This window comes from Anguilla anguilla, chromosome 7 (assembly GCF_013347855.1).
Source record: "Anguilla anguilla isolate fAngAng1 chromosome 7, fAngAng1.pri, whole genome shotgun sequence".
Taxonomy (NCBI): Eukaryota; Metazoa; Chordata; class Actinopteri; order Anguilliformes; family Anguillidae; genus Anguilla; species Anguilla anguilla.
This window is the reverse complement of record NC_049207.1, coordinates 697,501-720,236: the sequence shown is the minus strand read 5'-3', so window position 1 is coordinate 720,236 and position 22,736 is coordinate 697,501. Positions and strand designations below refer to the sequence as shown.

Here is a 22,736-nt window from a genome sequence, read left to right as displayed (position 1 = left end):
ATCTCTGCAGGTTAGCTAGCTATAGCACTGTCTCTGCGGTATCTCTGCAGGTTAGCTAGCTATAGCGCTATCTCTGCGGTATCTCTGCAGGTTAGCTAGCTATAGCGCTGTCTCTGCGGTATCTCTGCAGGTTAGCTAGCTATAGCGCTGTCTCTGCGGTATCTCTGCAGGTTAGCTAGCTATAGCGCTATCTCTGCAGGTTAGCTAGCTATAGCACTATCTCTGTGGTGTCTCTGGAGGTTAGCTAGCTATCGCGCTATCTCTGCGGTATCTCTTCTCTGACCACGCTGTGAAGGCACAACATGGTAAATGGTAAATGGACTGCATTTATATAGCGCTTTTATCCAAAGCGCTTTACAATTGATGCCTCTCATTCGCCAGAGCAGTTAGGGGTTAGGGGTTAGGTGTCTTGCTCAAGGACACTTTGACACGCCCAGGGCTGGGTTTGAACCGGCAACCCTCCGACTGCCAGACAATCGGTCTTACCTCCTGAGCTATGTCGCCCCCAACATGATTGACAGGCAGAGAGCTCTCCTGATTGGTTGTTAAGATTCAGATGGGGTGAACTATAGAGAGGCTGATTTCAGAGCCTGGGGCAGTCAGAGAGACCTTAGAGATAATAATTTATTGATATCTGTTGGAATGTGAAGGAAATTAATCAAATATTACAACAAAAAAAGTGTTCTATGCCTTTAAAGGAGCAAAAGATGAAGGTTTAAGGTTTTGGAATGGTCCTCACAGTCCCCAGACTTGAATATTATTGAAATATTTCTGAACTAGAAGGGTTCTGTGGGAAAGAGAGTGGAAAACTCTTGAAGCAAGAATAGAAAGACTTTTTACAAGAACTGAGCATAAGCTGTGAATTCTGCCAAAGGAGGTGTTACTAAGAACTGAATGACAGGGTGTACAAACTTTTGCACATGCCACATTTACAGTTTTATTTCTTCAGTTAAATTCAGGCAAAATTGAAATATGCTATATTTAAATTTATTCTTTGTAGAGTTTGTCAAATTCTTTCCGCTTAGTAAATTAACAAAACATGTGATTTGTCCTGGGTTGCCCAAACCTTTACATGCCACTGTGCCACTGACACTCATGATCACACACATCCTTATTTCAGAACTGAGTCTCAGGTGAGTCAGGGCCACGGGCGTGTCAGGAGTAAGGGCCACAGGTGTGTAAAGGCCACAGGTGAGTAAGGGCCTCAGGTGTGTAAAGGCCACAGGTGAGTAAGGGCCACAGGTGTGTAAAGGCCACAGGTGAGTCAGGGCCACAGGTGAGTCAGGGCCTGTTGTTCACTGGAATGGTTTTCCAGGCTGCGATGCTGGGAGGCTGACACTAGCAGGCGCTGTGGGGTTTCTGCGGCGCGTCCGGCTGCCAGTCGTGATGGTCATGGTGTTGTGGTCTCCAATCTGCACTGCAGTCACTCTGGAAATATTGATGCCTGAAAGAGAGACAGAGGGAAACACCATAACAACATTTAAACAACACTAACATCACTCCTGCCAGTGACTGCCACTGATTAGAAATGTTGTAGCAGTTACGATTATGTATGACTGTTACAGTGGTGTAGGAATAACTTACTCTTGGAACACAGCACTGGAGTCTGTCTGCAGCACTGACCCTGAAAACATAAACTCATATCAGTCTGTCTGCAGCACTGACCCTGAGAACACAGACACACATCAGTCTGACTACAGCACTGACCCTGAAAACACAGACACATATCAATCTGACTGCAGCACTGATCCTGGGAACACAGACACACATCAGTCTGACTACAGCACTGACCCTGAAAACACAGACACATATCAATCTGACTGCAGCACTGATCCTGGGAACACAGACACATATCAGTCTGTCTGCAGCACTGACCCTGAGAACACAGACACACATCAGTCTGACTACAGCACTGACCCTGAAAACACAGACACATATCAATCTGACTGCAGCACTGACCCTGAGAACAGACACATATCAGTCTGACTGCAGTGCTGACACTGAGAACACAGACACACATAAATCTTACTGCAGTACTGACACTGAGAACGCAGACACCTATCAGTCTGACTGCAGCACTGACTCTGAGAACACAGACACATATCAGCCTGACTGCAGCACTGACCATGAGATCACAGACACATATCAATCTGACTGCAGCACTGACCCTCAAAGCAGTATTATTTCTGTCTTTTCATTTAAATGTACATTTTGATTTTTTTGAAGGAATATTTTTGAAGGAATTCAAAGGAGTTTCTCTTAATTTTGAGATTTTCCAAAACTCAGTTTTTGGAAAAGCCAACATTGAGTCGCCACGGCCAGGGCGCCCATGTGCTGGGGAGCTCAGAGAGTAAACACTCAAGCACTGCTTCCTACCTCCAAGCTTTGTTTGGAGGACGAGGAGGCAGCCACTGGAGGTTGATTGGCTGAGTGCAGGGTTGGATCAGCAGATAGCATTCTGATTGGGCGATGTGGAGCAGACACTAAGAGGAAACAAAAGTTTGAAGAATGTCTCACTATTTCTTTCAGTCTTTCTCTCACACTTTTTTTATCCTTATTTTCTTCCATCATATTCTAGTCAGCCCATTCCTCCACGCCCTCTCCTCTCCTCAGTCTGTCTTCTTTCTATCTCTTCTTCTGTCTGGCAGACCTGGGTCAGAAACTGCTGTATTTCATATTTGTGTATGTTAACTACATTTATTCCATAAAAAGTAGCATTCAAGCAAGAACACCCAATGATGTGCATGAGGGGTCAATGGGAAAACTTTGGGTGTCTGTTATTAGGTTTTAAATTACCTTTGACTTTGGAGTGAGGGGTGAAATTTCCAGGTGTCTCCTATGATAAACAGAAGAAAAAAAATCTTATGTGAAACAGTGCCCCTCATCCTCCACTGGTAGTGAGGTGGAACTGCAGCTCCCCAACACTCAAGATTATCATTCAGATTTTTCAAACAAATTGAGATAATAAAATATTTCCTAAAATTAATAAAAAGGCAGATAGTTACCTGTGCAGGGAGGGGTCCTGTGGTCACATGATCAAAGGAATTGGTTATATGTGCAAATCCAGGTTTAATGAGAGAAAAGAGAGAAATTAGCACAATATTTACAGGGTTTGCAGTGCTACATATCTTCCTTAATCTATCAATTATGATGGAATGGCCAACCGTATCAAAGGCCTTAGAAAGGTCAATAAAAAAGGGTGGCACAGTGTTGTTTACTGATAAGGGTTTGAGTACTACAGAGGCTGCAGTATTTTGACCAGACCTGAAACCAGATGAATGCAGATTACTATGAATATTATTATCATGTAAGAACTGCTTGATCTCAGTGCTCACCAGGGATCATAAAACTAGTGCCACTACAGGGAGTTTTAAACAGAACGATAACTATTTTGGTCAAAAATATCGCCACATAATCCCACGCAGTATGAACGTCTGGGATAAAATCAGTTAAATAAAAGTCACGTGTGTACAGAAAAAAAACGTCTGTTCGCACAAGTTCTTAAAATTTTGTTTTAAAATAAAGCCAGGCTTTATTTTAGCCGATATAGTATTCCTGCCATGACGCAATGGTCACTGACGTCACTGGGGAACACATTGACTGCCCGGAGGTGTGTAGGTAAGTATGAAATCAATGAGAGAAGACTCATCAGCTCATTTAGTTAAGTATGAAATCAATAAGAGAAGACTCATCAGCTCATTTGGTATTGAGTCATGCAGGAAAATTGACAAGTTGGGTGAGGTTAAGAAAGTAGGAAATGCATTTCAGGAAAACAGAAACAGGAGTTAACCAACCCCAATTTAAACCGCCCATTAATACAAACTGCTTCTCATTAAACACAGCCAATAAATCAAGCAAGGACGAAGTTGCATCTCTTGAATCAGGAGTCTTATAATAGCCTAACACTGTGAAATGAGAATCATTAGTTAAATTAAAATGTCTTTTAGATTCCCAGCGGTAGAAAAGACATGTTCTTATGGCACCAAGGAACCAGGGATGAACTGAGAGTGGCATTTAATAAGTACCAGCATAGCGCCTGCCTGTATTGCCCAGCGACCTCTGTTTCCACCAGAGGAGGCACTAAAATGCAAGATTCATTTTTGGTTGAAAGAAAGACAGCTGTAATAATGCTGCATTTTCTCAAGTGTCATTTTTTTTTTTTTTTACAATTCGAATAGCATTCAAATATCAAACCATCAGTTGAGAACCCCAGTACCATTGTGAACTGGACTGGCAGAGATGTGGAGGGTGCCAATCCTGGAGCAAGAGGAAGATACCTCATTGTCGTCATCCTACAGAGAGAGATGGAGAGAGCGAAATAGTGAAGACAGAGATGGAGAGAGAGAGAAAGATAATTAAAGTAACCCTTTACATTAAAATCCATGTTTTTTGTGAGGAACATAACATAAAGCAGTAATAGTGATACAGTAATGACAAAATTGTGGCAGTGTAAAAGAGTGTAATAATAGTATAATAACAGTGTAATAAGAGTGTGGTAACAGTTAATGAGTTTAACTACAGTGAAATAAGAGGGTAATGGCAGAGTAATCATAGTAAAATAATGCGTGATAGTGTAATATGTGTTATAAAACTATAATTGCAGTACCAGTGCTTTTGATGCCTGGTAGATGGCATCATTAATTCCACATCTGTGCAGATTAAACACCTTCTCTGTCACTGGGCGGCAGTCTGAATACACAAAACAACACAACACAATATACACACAAAACAACACAATTCACACACAATATACACACAAAACACAACACAACACGTACCCAAAACAACACAATACACACACAATACAACATGACACAGTATAACAAAACACACAATACACACACAACACAAAATATACACACTCAATACAACACAACACCACATGAGATAACATAACACAGTACACACAAAACAATACAGAAACACAACACAACACAATACAACACAATAGACAAATGCAACACAACACACGAGCACACCACAGAACAACACCAACAACACAAAAAAACAATATAATATTCATACAACACAGAGATCACAGTGTGTGCACAGACCAACAAAAATAACACGTAAACAACACAATACAGTTCAAGATCAAAATGTTTTATAAAGAGCACTTTTTTTTACTTATGACATTAACATTGAATGCTGTATCTCTATCATACTCTACTCCTCCTTCCACTGGCATGGACCGTCAGATACTAAATCACAGACTGACTCAATGAATGGCTGACCGACACACTGACTGACCGACACACTGACTGACTGACACACACTGACTGACTGACACACTGACTGACCGACACACTGACTGACTGACACACACTGACTGACTGACTGACTGACTGACACACTGATTGGCCGACACACTGACTGACTGACACACTGACTGACTGACACACTGACTGACTGACACTGACTGGCTGACACACACTGACTGACCGACACACTGACTGACTGACACACTGACTGACCGACACACTGACTGACTGACACACTGACTGACTGACTGACTGACTGACCGACACACTGACTGACCGACACACTGACTGACTGACACACAATGACTGGCTGACACACACTGACTGACCAACACACTGACTGACTGACACACTGACTGACCGAAACACTGACTGACCGACACACTGACTGACCAACACACTGACTGGGTGACACACTGACTGACCAACACACTGACTGGCTGACACACTGACTGGCTGACACACTGACTGACTGGCTGACTCACAGACACACACTGACTGGCTGACACACTGACTGACTGGCTGACTGACAGACTGACTGACACACACTGACTGGCTGACACACACAAACTGACACACACTGAGTGAGTGGCACATGCCTCTCCTGTTTCTCACCGTCGAAAGAGGGCCGTTTTTGGGGGCTGGGGTCCCAGCATCTCACCATGAGGTCAACAAGCTCCCCCAAACCCTCAGCTGCCTCCCGGTCCACCCCCTCCAGGCTGGGCCTGTCCCCTTCCGGAATCCTCAACCGGACTATACAGGACAGAGCATCTGGGGGGGGGGGGGGGGGGGGGGGGGGTGGGCAGAGCAAGAGACATAAGCTGTAATGATAAAGAACTTGTATGTACATTATTACGAGGGTAACAAACACAATAAACTGACGGCACAATATGTTAAAAAAATTGCCATGTATAAATTGAGAGAAAAACATGAATTATTCAATGGCTTTTTTATTATTCAAACTAAAGAATAGCAGAATAGCTTGCATTTTTTCTGTGTGTACATTTGCATAATCTTTTTCATATATATTTATATTTGTTTATAATGATTGTAACACTTATAGTTAACATTAGCATTCTTTTCTGCTTATTACAATTATCAATGCTGTAATAAAACTTTGGCAACACTGGAATCCTTCCTGTGATGCCAATAAAGCACAAGTGCAATTGAAAAACATTGAAAAGAAGTTGGAGTTGGACCAGCAGCCCACAGGCTTTCCAGCTGCTGCACCCGGACGGCCAGGGAGTCTCTCACCTCCATAGGGCTGCCTGTCTGTGATTACAGACCAGAGTCACTCACCTCCATAGGGCTGCCTGTCTGTGATTACAGACCAGAGTCACTCACCTCCATAGGTCTGTCTGTCTGTGATTACAGACCAGAGTCACTCACCTCCATAGGGCTGCCTGTCTGTGATTACAGACCAGAGTCACTCACCTCCATAGGGCTGCCTGTCTGTGATTACAGACCAGAGTCACTCACCTCTATAGGCTGCCTGTCTGTGATTACAGACCAGAGTCACTCACCTCCATAGGGCTGCCTGTCTGTGATTACAGACCAGAGTCACTCACCTCCATAGGGCTGCCTGTCTGTGATTACAGACCAGAGTCACTCACCTCTATAGGCTGCCTGTCTGTGATTACAGACCAGAGTCACTCACCTCCATAGGGCTGCCTGTCTGTGATTACAGACCAGAGTCACTCACCTCCATAGGGCTGCCTGTCTGTGATTACAGACCAGAGTCACTCACCTCCATAGGGCTGCCTGTCTGTGATTACAGACCAGAGTCACTCACCTCTATAGGGCTGCCTGTGTGTGATTACAGACCAGAGTCACTCACCTCTATAGGGCTGCCTGCCTGTGATTAAAGACCAGAGCAGGATGGCATAACTGGGAGAGAGAGAGAGAGAGAGAGAGAGAGAGAGAGACTTTTAACTTTGACTTTAAGGTCTGCTTTATTCACCATTCCACAAGACCTCAAAAGCCATTTTTTCCAGAGAAGACACAAGAACCACAACCCCATGACCTGCACAATACCCCAGGCACTAACAAGAACATCAAAACATTAACTGAAAGAAAAAACATAAAAGAAACATAAAAAAGGATAAACAAAAAAAGAATTATTAAAAATGAAGAAACCAAACCACTCAATTAAAAATAAGAGAAGAAAAATAAATAAATAATTAAGTACCTTAAGAGAGAGAGAGAAAGATGAAGAGTAAGTGTCTGACTTAGATCTTGGGGGCCGTTGGGGTATGTACACCTATGGACATGTAGGTGGGAGGTGGGGTGTAACTGTAAGAGTTGTAGGTGGGGTGGGGTGTACCTGTAGGAGGTGTAGGTGGGGTGGGATGTACCTGTAGGAGGTGTAGGTGGGGTGGGATGTATCTGTAGGAGGTGGGGGTAGGGTGTACCTGTAGGTGGTGTAGGTGGTGTGTGGTGTACCTGTAGGTGGTGTAGGTGGGGTGGGGTGTACCTTTAGGTAGTGTAGGTGGGGTGGGGTGTACCAGTAGGAAGTGGGGGGTGGGGTGTACCTGTAGGAGCTGTAGGTGGGGGTGGGGTGTACCTGTAGGTGGTGTAGGTGGTGTGTGGTGTACCTGTAGGTGGTGTAGGTGGGGTGGGGTGTACCTTTAGGTAGTGTAGGTGGGGTGGGGTGTACCAGTAGGAAGTGGGGGGTGGGGTGTACCTGTAGGTGGTGTAGGTGGGATGGGGTGTACTTGTAGGAGGTGTAGGTGGGGTGGGATGTACCTGTAGGTGGTGTAGGTGGGGTGGAGTGTACCTGTAAAAGGTGTAGTTGGGGTGGGGTGTACCTGTAGGTGGTGTAAGTGGGGTGGGGTGTACCTGTAGGAGGTGCAGGTGGGGGTGGGATGTACCTGTAGGAGGTGTAGGTGGTGTGGAGTGTACCTGTAGGAGGTGGGGTAGGGTGGGGTGTACCTGTAAGAGGTGTCAGTCAAGTGGGGTGTACCTGTAGGAGGTGTAGGTGGGGTGGGGTGTACCTGTAGGAGGTATAGGTGGGGTATACCTGTAGGAGGTGTAGGTGGGGTGTGGTGTACCTGTAGGAGGTGTAGTAGAGCTGGGATGTGTCTGTAGGTGGTGTAGGTGGGGTGGGGTGTACCTGTAGTTGGTGTAGGTGGGGTGGGGTATACCTGTGGGAGGTGTAGGTGGGGTAGGGTGTACCTGTAGATGGTGTAGGTGGGGTGTAGTGTACCTGTAGGGGGTGTAGGTGGGGTGGGGTGTACCTGTAGGAGTCGGAGGCAGGTGTGGGTTTGTAGGACAGTTTGAAGGCTTCGGGGGGCATGTAGCTCAGTGTTCCCCCTTCATTTCCCTGCCCCCCCACACTGGAAATACTGCGCATCACTTGGGCCAGTCCAAAATCTGCGATCTACAGAGAGAACCAGACCAACATCTGTGAGCTACAGAGAGAACCAGACCAACATCTGTTACCCCCTTTCCACCAACGCGAACCTAGTTCTGGTTCTGGGCTGGTGCTAGTGCCGGATCGCAGTTGGTTCAACTTGCGAACCTTCTAAGAACCGGTTTGCTTTTCCACGGGTTAGAGAGCCACATCATTACGTCACTGTATACGTCTCCGCTTTCCCAGCAATGCTAGCGCCAACTTCAAGCACAACAACAACAATGGCGGACTACATCGCATCTTTACAAGTGTTGCTCCTGGCTTTGCGAGTCTACATTGGCATCCAAACACGACTGGTCCAACATATTTGTACTGGACAGCCTTACTATATCAACTTTAAGACAAGCACATGCTCGGAATTATCTCATCACGACCCATTAAACCCAATGGAGCAGACGTTGCTTAATAATATCAAACTGCTTTCCTAATGGCTATTTTGCGTCCTGCGACTTGGGTTACAACTGTGAATATGTACGGATTCCTAGACGTGCTGATAGCGGCCACCCTTTCTCATATTAACCTCAAATACGCAAGACAGGACACTTATACAGTATGCTAGCAAATTTAAGTTCCATTCATTTATGGGGTGGTCAATACACGTCCCCTTAACATCCAAAAGCTAGCGCTGGACCACCTGACTTAGTTGCCGGCACAGAAAAAAATCATGAAAGTACTGAAAAAATAACCACTGGAGGATAACAAGGACATTTTTTCCTACATAACTGGGTATAGGTTGTTACCGATATTTCGCCTATTTCATATATAGTTGCAAATCTGTTTACGTTTTCTTGTCTGTCAAACGAAGGTGGTCGATACCAGGTGCTCTCACTCTAGCTCGCTAGGTCGATATAGCTAGCTACCTAGCATTGACTACACTGGTATTGTTCACATTGCAGTTAAACAAATCTAATAAATTAATGATACACCAATTTCTATCCAGCCCCTGACGTATGCGGTTCTTGGTTCAAGACCAGCCAAGTGTAGGTGCCGCTCTGGAACCAGTTTTCCTGGCCGAGAGTCGGTTCTTTTGCTGTCAAAACGCGAAGAACTGGTTCGAGATTAGGCACCGGCTCTGAACCGGCCCTCGAAATACCTTGGTGGAAAAGGGGTATGTGAGCTACAGAGAGATCCAGACCAACATCTGTGAGCTACAGAGAGATCCAGACCAACATCTGTAAGCTACAGAGAGATCCAGACCAACATCTGTGAGCTACAGAGAGATCCAGACCAACATCTTTGAGCTACAGAGAGATCCAGACCAATATCCGTGAGCTACAGAGAGATCCAGACCAACATCTGTGAGCTACAGAGAGAACCAGACCAACACCTGTGATCTACAGAGAGAACCAGACCAACACCTGTGATCTACAGAGAGAAAGAGAGAGAACCAATACATTCTGGAGACACCTAAAACAAAGTGGTACCCACTCATACCATTACAAGGCACTAATATACCAGGAGCTGAGCCCAGAGAAGAGCCAACTCTCTCAGCTGGTCCTGAGGCTCAGTTCACCAACCCCCACTAACACCAAGCAGCCTCGGGGCAGCTACATTCAGCAGTCTAACTACAGAGACCGACCGACACCAGCAGACCCGGCCGCCTAGAGAGAGGCCGTGCTCCCACTGCAACCAGCAGCAGACTGGGATTCTGCTATTGTGAACCAGTGAGCTATAGATAGAGACAGGAACAGGGGGAGAGAGGGAGGGAAAGTGAGAGAAAAAGAGAACGAGCCCAAAGGGAAGCGCAATATACTAGCGCAAAGAAAAGCAATGCTAACGCAGGGCAAGCTAATGGCAGGCAGCTGGAACCCCAGAGGCCTGCGGAGCTAGAGGAAGCCTGGGACTCGCCTTAGCCTGCAAGCCGTGGTCCAGCAGCACATTGCTGGGCTTGAGGTCGAGGTGCAGCAGTGGGGGGGAGAGCTGGTGCAGGAAGTTCATGCCATTGGCCACCTGATCAGCCAGGCGGAAGGTCAGGGCCCAGGGAGGGGGCCCCCCCAGCCTCTGCAGGAGGGACTCCACAGACCCCCTCTCCACCAGCTCCATTACCAGGCCCATCTGGGGTGAGGGCCAGCCTGGGGGAGTCCCCTGGTACACCCCAGAAACCACCACCACATACTTGCACCACGTCCCACCGTGACGCATGGACTCCGCCTCCTTCAGCAGAGATGCACTGGAACGCAGAGAGGGAGAGGGAAAGAAACAGGGAAGGAGAGAGTGGGAGAAAGGCAGAGAGAGGGAGGGGGAGAGAGAGAGAGCGAGAGAGAAGGAACGGGAGAAAGAGAGGACGGAAGAGAGATTATTTTTCTTGCTTTTACTTTAAAATCCATGTTTCCTGTGTGTGTGTGTGTACGTGAGTGTACATGTGTGTGTACATGTGTATGTGCTTGCATGTGTTGGACTTACCCATCATCATGATGCAGTAGTTTGATTGCCACCTCCGTCCCCTTGTGTTTGGCCTTATAGATCTGTCCAAAACCTCCAGCACCAATCACAGACCAGGACTGCAGGCTGCAGTCTTCAATCACTGCAAACTGCTGCATTTCTCACTAGAACAAGGAGATATTAACACTGCACTGAGAGAGAGGTTTAATACAGTATATACACACTGCACTGACAGAAAGGGTTAATACAGTATATACACACTGCACTGAGAGAAAGGGTTAATACAGTATATACACTCTGCACTGAGAGAAAGGGTTAATACAGTATATACACACTGCACTGAGAGAAAGGGTTAATACAGTATATACACACTGCATTGAGATAAAGGGTTAATACAGTATATACACACTGCACTGAGAGAAAGGGTTAATACAGTATATATACACACTGACTGTGCACTAGATTTTTTCTGTATGCTACAGGCTGTGTGCTAAGAGGAAATTCAAACTTCCTGTAGCATTCCGGCTTTTTGTACTGTAGAGGTTTCACACATTGACAACTTCCCTATTTTAAAGATCAGCTCCAATTCCAATATCAAAATTGTATTAAAAACAAAATTGAAAAAAGAAAAGAAACATTTTTAACTTACCACTCCCGTTCACATCAAGCGGCTTCCAGTAGCACAGAGGTATTCACTTGGGTAAGAACTGACAAGTCCGGTCGTGTCACATCTAAACTGGCTGAAGCACAACACGGATACGCTATTTCTTCTCCTGACGACTCGGTGTTACTGAGGACTTGGTGGTAAAGAGGTTGGCTGAGTTATACCTACTTTCAGTTCTCAAAAGCACACAGAGCAGCATGTGGGCGTGTCCCATGCCTGCTCACGCCTCTGAGCCCTGCCGCACTGACTTCCGGCATGACCACAACCTGATCACCTGATCAAATGCCTTTACACAATGCTCATTTTGTAGAAGTATTTGTTGAAACTGTTCAGGGCCTTTTTCAACCTTTGAACACACACACAAACACGCACACATACACAAACACACACAAACATTCACACACTCTGTCTCAAACACACACACACTCTGTAAAAATGAACACCCCTCTTTAGTTTAGGTTTCCACTTGTTTATTCTCTTCAACTTTATGCTGGCCTTACAGGCAAAGTTCCAAAGAAAATTTCCCTTCTGAAACTGGAAAACAAGAAGAAAAGGTAAAAATTAGCAAAATAATCCAAAGATTGACCGGTAGATGATTGGAAAAGAGTATTATGGGTGGCATCCCGGAGTCGTCTCTTCACTATTGCAAATGAAACTGATGTTTGGCGGGTACGGTCCAATGAAGCTGCCAACTGAGGACTATGAGGCATCTGTTTCTCAAACTAGAGACTCTGATGTACTTTTCCTCTTGCACAGTCATGCACCTGTGCCTTCCACATCTCTTTCTGGCCTGGTTAGATCCAGTTTGCTCTCCTCTTTCAAGACGGTAGTGCACACCTTAGTATGAGATCTTCAGTTTCTTGGCAATCTCACGCATGGAATAGCCTTCATCTCTCAAAAGAACAACTGACTGACAAGTTTCTAGAGAAAGCCATTTCTTTTTAGCCATTTTTTAAACCACAATTTAACTTTAGAAATGCCAGCGTAATGGATACTGCAACTGAAAGAAAGATATTTTTTAGCTTAAGTAAACAGCACAATTGTTTTCAGCTGCGCCTAATGGGAGTGCTTTCTCTGGTACCAAACAGGCACATTAGCATGAATACTTACAGTAAGGATGAGGTAACACAGTGTGCTGTCAGTACACTGGAGTAATGGCTGCTGAAAATAGGGCTTTGCAATCATATGTAAAGACGAAATTAACTGTTATTTCAAAGAGTAATAGTAATTTGTAACATTATCAATGTCTGGGCTGTATTTTTTTTATTATCAATTTAATGCTACCTTGGTGAATAATAGTATCTTTTTTTTTTTCAAAAACATAAACACTTTGTGATTCAAAAGTTTTTAACGGTAGTCTATATAACCTTTAACTTGCCAAAAAAAAAAGTAAAAAACATAAATTCATGATTCAGCTAATTAACTAATAATGGTCTTCTGTCAAGACCTTAAGTAGAATCAGGTGTCTTCTTGCTGGGTTAAAACAAAAACCTGCTTTATATGGATGCATTTTTATTTCTACTGCAGTGATACTCAATCTTGGTCCTGGAGAACCACAGAACTGCTGGTTTTTGTTTTTTCCTGAAGATAACTGAGTTAACTGCGTAATGAACCGTTTTACCTGATGAATTGCTGTGCTACTAAAGTGCTGAGTAACAACGAAAGCCAGCAGACTCTCCGGGTCCAACAGTGAAGACCACTGGCTCAAATACATGCTTTTCGTAGCATTTATAAACTTCTATCCATGTTCACTTTTCCTTCCAGACTCTCCGCATATAAGGTTGTCTCAATTGAAAACTCAATTGTATGCTTAGCCACTTGACCGAGTACCTATGGGGCCCCCTGGAGGTTAGCCATTGAAATGCAAGTTGAAAGCCCTGCAGGTCGCATGGTGGAGACAAACTGGCGTCCCTACCTGTAGTGCAACCATGAGGCTGATTGACTTACTCTAACTACAGTGGGCATTAGGCTGAGGCCTATATCACTACAAATAGTTTAAATGCTGGTGTTGATTGACAAGAAAAAGAAGCATTACAAGAAGAGAAAGAAGAATAAATATAAACATTAAATATCATGGGTTAATTCAGTAGGGCTCGGATAAGTGTGGAGGAAAACCTCCTCTTAGGTTCGGTGGGTGAGTCGGTGATGTAAGAGGAAAGTCTAGAAACGATGATTTCTTCTAATAATCTTTTTATTTTACATAGGCCTATGGGAGGTCTCCAGTACCATAAAGACACACAGAGAGCTCTCCGAATTACTATTTACATCCTTTTTTTTATACAATCAGATCTCCTTCTACCATGATGTATCTTCCCTCTAAAACAACCAATCCCAGCCTAGGTCACACTTATGTTTCACCAGCTAGTTTAACAATAACTATTGTATAATTTTCGATTTCAATAAATAACAGATATTTCACCTCACACACTTACAGAGGTATGTATATGCGTGACTTGAATAACAAGTATTTGTTCTCATGATTAACAATTAATCTTCCCGTTCCAAAGTACATTCACTTTAAATGCATTCAATACATGCTGTAATCCAAATGAAATATTTAACTCATATACAAACACACCAGCATGTTCTAACAGAATGTTTATATTATTACTGTTGCTGTTATTAATTAGATTTTTCATTTATTCATTTTAATAGAATATAATCTATACAATAACTAGATATGGCAAAACAGTTCTTTCTAGGTCGGTGTGTCCTTTCTCTTCTCTTGCAACTCAAGGGTCTACTGCACAAGACTGTTCCCCAACATAAATTACTTACAAAATTCCAATAAGTAAGTGTTTACAATTTTCCTCCTGCAATTGGGTTTCAAAGATTCTCTAGGTGGTATGCATCAGTGTACAAAGAGGCCACAGTCTTTCCTTAGTTACAAATTCTTAGACATAACACAGAACACCTGCTGTTCTTCATCAATCTTCACATAATCACATACATTTAACTATATTCTTGATCAATACAATCTTTAATAAGCAGAAATTTAAAAACATGAAAAGCATATAGAAGCATACTTCAACATAAACTACTTTTCAATTATTAACTAACATAACCTAAACTAATATCCTCTGCAAAAAATATAAACCATTCTTTATATATTCCATTGTGTCTATTTATATACTTATTAATGTATTTTCTATGTATTTTTCTTTTACATAAAGTATCCTGTAAGATCGTTTCATCGATATGGAACTGTACCGTCAAGCTTTACCGCACGTCACTGGAAACAGGTATTCACAGACCTGTCGCGTTTCATGACGTAGGTGGAATTCCCCTCCACAACGACCTAAGATGGGCGGGGCCAATGACAGTCCAGAGCGCCGTAATGTTGTAGATGCGCACCAACTTTTAACAACGCGTTCGATGGGTCGAGCGAATTTTACTGAGAATGTTATTATAATGCACATTAATTAGATGTTTTACGCCTTTTGTGCAGGAGTTTCGGTTTTGTCAACAGTACCCCTTGTTCAAGAAATAAGCCGTAATTAACTGGAGTCAGTGGAATGTAAGTATTCCTACTAAAAGTCGAGTTCGTACACTGACACGGAAAAGCCTTCATTTTAGCGTGAACGGATAGGCAAGGCAAGACGCGGAAATCGCCTTTGTAATGTATTTTGGAGGGTTCCTATATGTATCAACTGAAGGCTACGCGCCGTAATAGAAACTTCGTGGCGAGCTACTCGTGTAATTGACAGAGACACGGCAGTTATGAGCCAGGTAGGGGGTCTTACAGGGAACCTCCTTTCCGAGAGTTTTAGTTTCCGAGTACAGACCGTGTTCTAGAGTATTTTCTTTGGTTTCACTGAAAATGCGAAGGGAGAAAAAATGAAACCAAGATGGGAACTGGTTGCAAACTGGCAGCCCTTTCTCCACCACATAAGAACCTTAGTATTATACTTAGTTACAACAGCAGATGAAAGTGTGTTACTAAATAAGTAAGTAAATAAATAAGTAAGCAGGTTAAGACGGTAGTACTGTTATGTAAACAGTGTGAAGTCAGTAAGGTTCACACTTTCTCTCTCCAACTCTCAAGTTTTCTTCAAATCAAAAATGCTTTATTGGCGTGACATTTTAAATAATAAACAACAATATATATAAAGACTTAAATACCACATAAATAATAAATGCATAATAGTACAATATTACTAGTAGCAATAAAAATAATACTGCAAATAAATAAAAGAAATATACATTACATACTGTGGTCCGTCCCTCTGTGGCAGGTAGTTACATATTGTGCTGCCAAATTTGCACAGAATCTTTCCTCTCCAAGGAGAATTTGTGTTTGTTCGGTCTCAGTGTCTCTTTTTGGGGCAGCCAAGTCTGCCAGTGTTGGCTGGTCTTTATCGCAAGGCTGTGCTCACTGTACTTTGTCAAGGTTTAACCGAGTTAATATTTTTTCACCGTGCTTACATAGTGTGCCACAATATTCTAGTTTTAAGGCCGAATAGCATTCTAATTTGTTTAGATTTTTTATTTTTCCAGTAAGTTTCCTAAAAAGTAATTTAATTTTGTTTTGTTGCTTTATAATTAGTTTGGTTCAGATTTGTATGTAGCGGACTTGTATGTTGGTATGTAGCTGTCCCGAGGCTGCTTGGTGTTAGTGGGGGTTAGTGAACTGAGCCTCAGGACCAGCTGAGAGAGGGGGCTCTTCTCTGGGCTCAGTTCTTGGCATTTCAGGGCATTGTAATGGTATGATTAGGGGGGGGTCACTGTTATTTCTCCAAAGTTTTATTGCCGGATTTTGAATATTGATTTTCTCTCTCTCTCTTGCTCCCTCTCCCTCCCTCCCTCCCTCTCTCTCTCAGGATGGAGCGGGCAGGCTGGGTGGAGGATGAGTTTGCCTGTCACAGGGGAGAGTGGGGGAGGCTGCGCTGTGTTTGGCCATTGGTGGAGAGGGTATTTGGGGTGCAACTGGACAGTGGGGGTGAAGGAGGGATGGAAACCCTGGCTACAGATGGACAGATGTGGCTGAAGATGAAGGGAAGCAAGAAAGAGGTGGAGGAAGCAAAGGTGAGAGTTTTCCGGAAGGACCAACATTGCTGTCGTGCGCAAGCTCCTAATTTGGCTTGTGTTTGTTAGTAAACTGTTTTAGATAAATGCAGTGAGTTTGATAGTTTCCTGTCAACAGGAAGTGTTTGTGCTGAACCCCATGATTATGCCCTCATCTTACCCACAATCCCCTGCGGTTACACCATGCCATAAATTAGGTTTAATGGAGCCCAGTTCCACTCAGAGATGGGCAGACTAGCTCAGTGAGCTCAGACCCTGCTTCTTCTGTATCCTTCCACTGATCTCCTTCCTTCCATCATTCTCTCGCTCCATCTCTCGCTTTCCTCTCTCCTTCCCCTTCTCTTCCTGTCCCTCCCTCCCTCCGTCTCTTTCCCTCTCTTTTTCTCGGCCTCCCTCTCTCTCAGTTGTTTGTGAAGGGGCAGGTGAACGAGGCGATGCAGCAGCAGGTGTCGTACCCCGAGCTCCTGTACTCTGTGTTCTGTGGTGCCGGGGGGCTCTTCCTGGACTGCATCATGAAATACACCTGCGCTTTTGTCCAGGTGAGTCTGAAATACACCTGCACTTTTGTCCAGGTGAGTCTGAAATAGACCTGCACTTTTGTCCAGGTGAGTCTGAAATAGACCTGCACTTTTGTCCAGGTGAGTCTGAAATAGACCTGCACTTTTGTCCAGGTGAGTCTGAAATAGACCTGCACTTTTGTCCAGGTGAGTCTGAAATAGACCTGCACTTTTGTCCAGGTGAGTCTGAAATACACCTGCGCTTTTGTCCAGGTGAGGCTGAAATACACATGCGCTTTTGCAGGAGAATATTGGCAAAATTTTGGACACTGCAGGTGAGGGAAATGTGTTACCTGTCACTTTCTCCTCTCTCTGGTGCCCAGGTGGGGCCTCCAGGCAATCTAATCATCTCTGGTTTAGAGGAGCCAGTGGTGCGGGCCTGCTCTCTCATCCTGGACCTGGTGGAGAAGTATGAGCACACCCAAGGGTGGAGCACCGAGGCTGGGGCCGGGCCAGCAGGCGGGTCCCTGGATTCCTGTCGGGCCTTCAGGTCTCTGGTGGAAAAGTGGGAAGACCAGCACACTCTGGAGCTGCTCGGCCTGCCTGCCCAGCTGAAGGAAACCCTGCTGGCCCTGGTGAAGGAGTCTGGACTGGACCCAGCCAAGGAACCACACAGGGGGCCTGCAGCGATGGACAGAGTGAGGGAAAGACAGAGAGAGGGGGAGAGGGAGGGAGAGAGGGAAAGAGAGAGAGAAGAGAGGGAGGGAGAGAGCGAGGAGTTTTTGGTTAGGCAAAAGGAAAAGCAAGTGTGGCAGAGAGAAGGGGTGGGGGCTATTCCAGAACATTCCGAGCAGCTGAGGGGAAGGGAGAGGAGGAGAGGAAAAGGGGCTCACACACACACTCCGAGCCCAACCCAACTGCACACTCCACATGCCCCCCTGCCAAGAAAAACCACCCCCCCCCTCTGTGAGAGGACCTCCTCAGCACCCCGACCCTCCCGCCCCCCTTACCCAGTCCACCACAGCTCACAGGACCAAACACTTCACCCCGGCAACCATTGTCACTGGGGAGCAGCGATTCCATGAGGGCTTACAGACGCCCTTTGACCTCCAGCTGGCCGATGACCCCGGCGACCCCAACCTGAGTCAGGTCATCATAGACGGGAGCAACGTGGCCATGAGGTGAGAGAGAGAAAGAGGGAGGGAGGGAGGAAGGGAGAAGGAGAGAGAGAGAGAGGGAGGGAGGGAGGGAGGGAGAGGCAGGGAGGGACAAACGGAGAGGTAGAGAGGGAGGGAGGAAGGAGAGAGTGAGGCAGGGAGGGAGAAACAGGGAGAGGGAGAGAGAGAGGGAGGGAGGGAAAGAGGGAGGGAGGGGGATGAGAGAGTGAGTGGGAAGGAGAGAGGGAGGGAGGGAGAGGGAGACAAACGTTATGATTTTATTAAAGATGTGATTTCACTGACAGCATTGCCCTAGATCTCACCGTCAGTCACACTTACGTTTGTCTGACAACACATCAGGAATTAAGGCCATAAATGCATTTAAAGAAAACTTCCAGAGCACAATTTGTTTACTGTTCTTTCCCTCCTTCTCTTTCTCCCTCCCTCTCTCTCAGCCATGGTCTGGGTCTGTTCTTCTCCTGTCGTGGGATTGCTCTGGCTGTTCAGTACTTCTGGAACAGAGGTCACCGCAGGGTCACCACATTTGTCCCGCGATGGAGGCAGAGGAAGGACCCAAGGGTCAAAGGTCACAGTTCCAGATGTGTCCCCTTGTGCATCTCAATGAGGCAGCTGCACCTGGACTTTGCATTGCCACAGTAATCTGAGCAGCAGTATCACAGCTCTCCCTTCTCCCACCCTCTCTCTCTCTTTTTGCAGAGTATCAGTATCTATCACAGCTGCAGAATCTGGGTTGTCTCTCTTTCACTCCATCTCGAGAGGTTCCAGGGAAAATTATAAGCTCTTATGATGACAGGTTTGTCCTGCCTTTTTCTACACCCTATTACCCCTATAAACCCCGCCTTCCATACCCTATTCCCATATAAACCCCGCCTTCCATACCCTATTCCCATATAAACCCCACCTCCCAGACCATATTCCCATCTAAACCCCGCCTCCCACTTCCTATTCCCATCTAAACCCCGCCTCCCACTCCCTATTCCCATCTAAACCCCGCCTCCCACTCCCTATTCCCATCTAAACCCCGCCTCCCACTCCCTATTCCCATCTAAACCCCGCCTCCCACTCCCTATTCCCATCTAAACCCCGCCTCCCACTCCCTATTCCCATCTAAACCCCGCCTCCCACTCCCTATTCCCATCTAAACCCCGCCTCCCACTCCCTATTCCCATCTAAACCCCGCCTCCCACTCCCTATTCCCATCTAAACCCCGCCTTCTACTCCCTATTCCCATCTAAACCCCGCCTCCCACTCCCTATTACCCCCCTAAACCCTGTTTCCAACTCCCTGTTCTATATGTGAACCCCACCTCTGACACCCTGCTACCCTCTCATTATGATGATGATGATGATGATGATGGTCATCTCCAGATTCATGCTGCAGCTGGCTCAGGAGACAAACGGTGTGATTGTGACCAACGACAACCTGAGAGACCTTTTGGATGAATCTCCCGACTTTAACAGAATCATTAGAAACAGGTACAGAAAGCTGGCAGTTTAGAAGAGTGCATAGAATCTACAGGCTGTAACCATGGCAACATCTTGCAGGCTGTAGCCAACACAACAGCCTCCCTCTGTGGGCAGTAACCATGGTAACAGTGCCCTTTCCTGTCAGGCTGCTGCAGTACACGTTTGTTGGGGATCACTTCATGGTCCCCGACGATCCGCTGGGCCGAGCAGGACCCCACCTGAATGACTTCCTGCGCTCCAGACCGAGGTACACCCCTAAACGCACCTCTGCAGGTACACCCCTAAACGCACCTCTGCAGGTACACCCCTAAACGCACCTCTGCAGGTACACCCCTAAACGCACCTCTGCAGATACACCCCTAAATGCACCTCTGCAGATACACCCCTAAACGGACCTCTGTAGGTACACCCCTAAATGCTCCAGAGCCAGGTACACCCCTAAACGCACCTCTGCAGGTACACCCCTAAACGCTCCAGACCCAGGGACACCCCTAAACGCTTCTGTGCAGGTACAGCCCTAAACGCTACAGACCCAGGTACACCCCTAAACGCTTCTGCGCAGGTACACCCCTAAACACTCCAGACCCAGGTACACCCCTAAACGCTTCTGCGCAGGTACACCCCTAAATGCTTCTGCGCAGGTACACCCCTAAACGCTCCAGACCCTAAACATGCCTGCACAGCTACACCCCGAAACACACCTGTGCAGGTACACCCCTAAACACACCTGCATGGGTACACCCTGAAACACACCTGCACAGGTACACCCCTAACAACCCCCAAACACACACTCAACCCCTTCCTCTCCCTCTCCCTCTCTCTCTCTCTCTCTCTCTCTCTCAGATCGCCAGCCTCAGGCAGTCACACCGGTGCCGGTTTGGCCCCGCCCTTCTCCTCCACACCCCAGGTGTCTTACAGACATGCTCAGACAGAGGCGCTGCAGGACCACTCCCAGCCAGCAGGGGCAGCAGGGAGACAGAGGCAGGCTGCAGACCCCGCTGTGCTCAGAGAGCACCTCTTACAGAGGTTCCCTGGGCAGGACAGCCTGGTGACGCTGGCAATTCAGTGTAACCCTGACAACAATGACATCACCTCTCTCTCCCACATCATACAGAGCATGCAGAGAGAGAGAGCAGAAGACAGGTAGGGAGAGAAAGAGAGGGAGAAACAGAGAGAGAGAGGATGGAGGGAAGGATTGGCAGGAGGAGGTGGTTTGGGGCGCTGAGAAAAGAGAAGGGGGTCAATGCAGGAAAGAGCAGATGATGCAGATGATGAAGATGATGGAAAGAAAGCATTCACATTTTTAAACATTCCAGTTGGCCAATGAGAGAACAGCTGGGTGGGGTTATGCTTATTTATTATATTGATTCTCATGGGAGAATTACTGTTACCATTAATCAAATAGATGGCCCTCTCCTCAAAAAGATCTAGCTGCAGCCGATAGAAGCCCCCTTTTATGGAGAGACTGAGTGCGTTCCAAATGCTTATTTTTTTACTTTCTTTCTTCCTTGCCTTCTTTCCTACTATGGGAGGCCAAACGGGTCAAATATAAATAAATAAATAAATATGTGGAATTGACGTCTGGAATTGCGTGTTGTCTATGTGGGTGCATTCCAATGGCTTATTTTATTCATCCTTTGTCTCAGAGGTCCTTGGCAGACCTGGAAAAGTATCCACCTCTCCCCATCTGCCATGTCTGTAACTGATGTGGTTTCTAGCTGACGCTTGAAAGACCAGACGTTCCAGCTGACTTATAAACGTTTCCTCGATTCCTCAGTTCCCACGTCCTTCCCTTGCGTCCTTCCCTTGCGTTCTCTGGCGGGTGGAGCTCGGAGCAAGGAAAGGAAGCAAGGAGAAAAGATAAGCTAATGGAATGAGCCGATGTTGACAATGTGTGTTTCCAGATGTCAATTTCACGTATTTTTGACCCGTTTGGCCTTCCATGTTAGGAAAGGAAGAAAAATAAGCGGTTGGAACACATCTTTGCTGTTCCACACTGTGCAGGTGACTCTGAGTTCTGGTTCTTCTCCCAGACATAGGCGGAATGTCTCGTTTTGCTGGATTCATAAAGATCTTCACAATATTTTTTCTAGATGTTGCCATTTTTATTTGGAGTAGTTTTTGTTAGGAGATTTGTATAATTTTTTTCTATAACTGCCAGAAGGTATTTTGATCAACAGCCTTTTTAATTTGGGTTAGTTGATTCTGCATATATTGTGATTTTTTTCACACTGAGCTGTTTATCACATTGTTTTAGGGCTTGAAAGCATAAGTGGTGTCTCGGTCATCTGGGTGTTTATGATTTTTGTTTGACAGCTTTCTTAAGTTCTTTTTTGATGAAGCACATTCTCTGTCCAACTATCTTTTTTTTTTGCTTTGTACTTGGTTTTCTATTTCTTAAAATTTTCATTTCAGATTTCTTTTCCAATTGTACAAATATGTTATTCAAATCTCGTGTGGCCAAATGTATGCTTTTAAATTAAAATTGCGCGCATATTTCTTCAGAACATAATGCTGGATTATAATCATTAATACTCTGTTGGGTTGTTGCGACCGACGGCTAGCTTCCGGTAGCACGGCTACACACACATTATCCACTATCAGTACTCGCGGTCATACAGCGCGGGTGTAGCACTTGCGTCTGGGTCAAAGAGTGTGTGTGCGTGTGCGCGTGTGTGTGTGCGCGCGCGCGCGCGTGCGTGGACAGTGGCTGTGGGCTATTCAAATTTAATTTCATAATAGTTTCTTTACCGGTAATGGTGTGTTTGTTTTAGTTAGTGGGTGCACACATTACGGACTAATTTATCCATATTTTACACACATAACAACCGCATTGCAAACAAACCAGCAT

At 45.6% G+C, this 22,736-nt stretch overlaps 2 protein-coding genes across 2 annotated transcripts in view; one reads left to right on the top strand and one right to left on the bottom strand.

Moving 5' to 3' along the window:
• Positions 1 to 924: 924 nt before the first annotated feature.
• ripk3 (receptor-interacting serine-threonine kinase 3) lies at positions 925 to 13,042 on the bottom strand. Its single transcript, XM_035425259.1, has 13 exons — positions 11,705 to 13,042; positions 11,077 to 11,219; positions 10,522 to 10,843; positions 8,498 to 8,640; positions 7,099 to 7,148; positions 5,877 to 6,032; positions 4,607 to 4,689; positions 4,217 to 4,292; positions 3,006 to 3,022; positions 2,797 to 2,836; positions 2,377 to 2,483; positions 1,585 to 1,624; positions 925 to 1,444 (listed from the first exon to the last, which is right to left on the bottom strand). The coding sequence occupies exons 2-13, from the start codon at positions 11,211 to 11,213 to the stop codon at positions 1,296 to 1,298; spliced, it is 1,320 nt and encodes a 439-aa protein (XP_035281150.1). The 5' UTR covers positions 11,214 to 11,219; positions 11,705 to 13,042; the 3' UTR covers positions 925 to 1,295.
• A 2,004-nt stretch (positions 13,043 to 15,046) lies between these two features.
• The window catches only part of khnyn (KH and NYN domain containing), an 8,340-nt gene continuing 650 nt past the window's right edge, over positions 15,047 to 22,736 (top strand). The window contains 10 exon segments of the mRNA XM_035425262.1: positions 15,047 to 15,666; positions 16,540 to 16,744; positions 17,149 to 17,283; positions 17,625 to 18,172; positions 18,174 to 18,422; positions 18,854 to 18,984; positions 19,116 to 19,212; positions 19,787 to 19,894; positions 20,031 to 20,132; positions 20,729 to 22,736. The exon segment at positions 20,729 to 22,736 is cut by the window's right edge and continues 650 nt beyond it. Coding sequence (XP_035281153.1) covers positions 16,541 to 16,744; positions 17,149 to 17,283; positions 17,625 to 18,172; positions 18,174 to 18,422; positions 18,854 to 18,984; positions 19,116 to 19,212; positions 19,787 to 19,894; positions 20,031 to 20,132; positions 20,729 to 21,032 — 1,878 coding nt within the window. The 5' untranslated portion in view covers positions 15,047 to 15,666; position 16,540 and the 3' untranslated portion in view covers positions 21,033 to 22,736.

Coding starts and splice junctions, on each gene's coding strand:
- ripk3 (XM_035425259.1), bottom strand. CDS start 11,213: ATGCAGCAGTTTGCAGTGATTGAAGACTGCAGCCTGCAGTCCTGGTCT. Junction 4,293..4,606: donor ACCAGGCATCAAAAGCACTG/GTACTGCAATTA, acceptor CTCTCTCTGTAG/GATGACGACAATGAGGTATC. Junction 1,625..2,376: donor CCTCCAAACAAAGCTTGGAG/GTAGGAAGCAGT, acceptor TTATGTTTTCAG/GGTCAGTGCTGCAGACAGAC.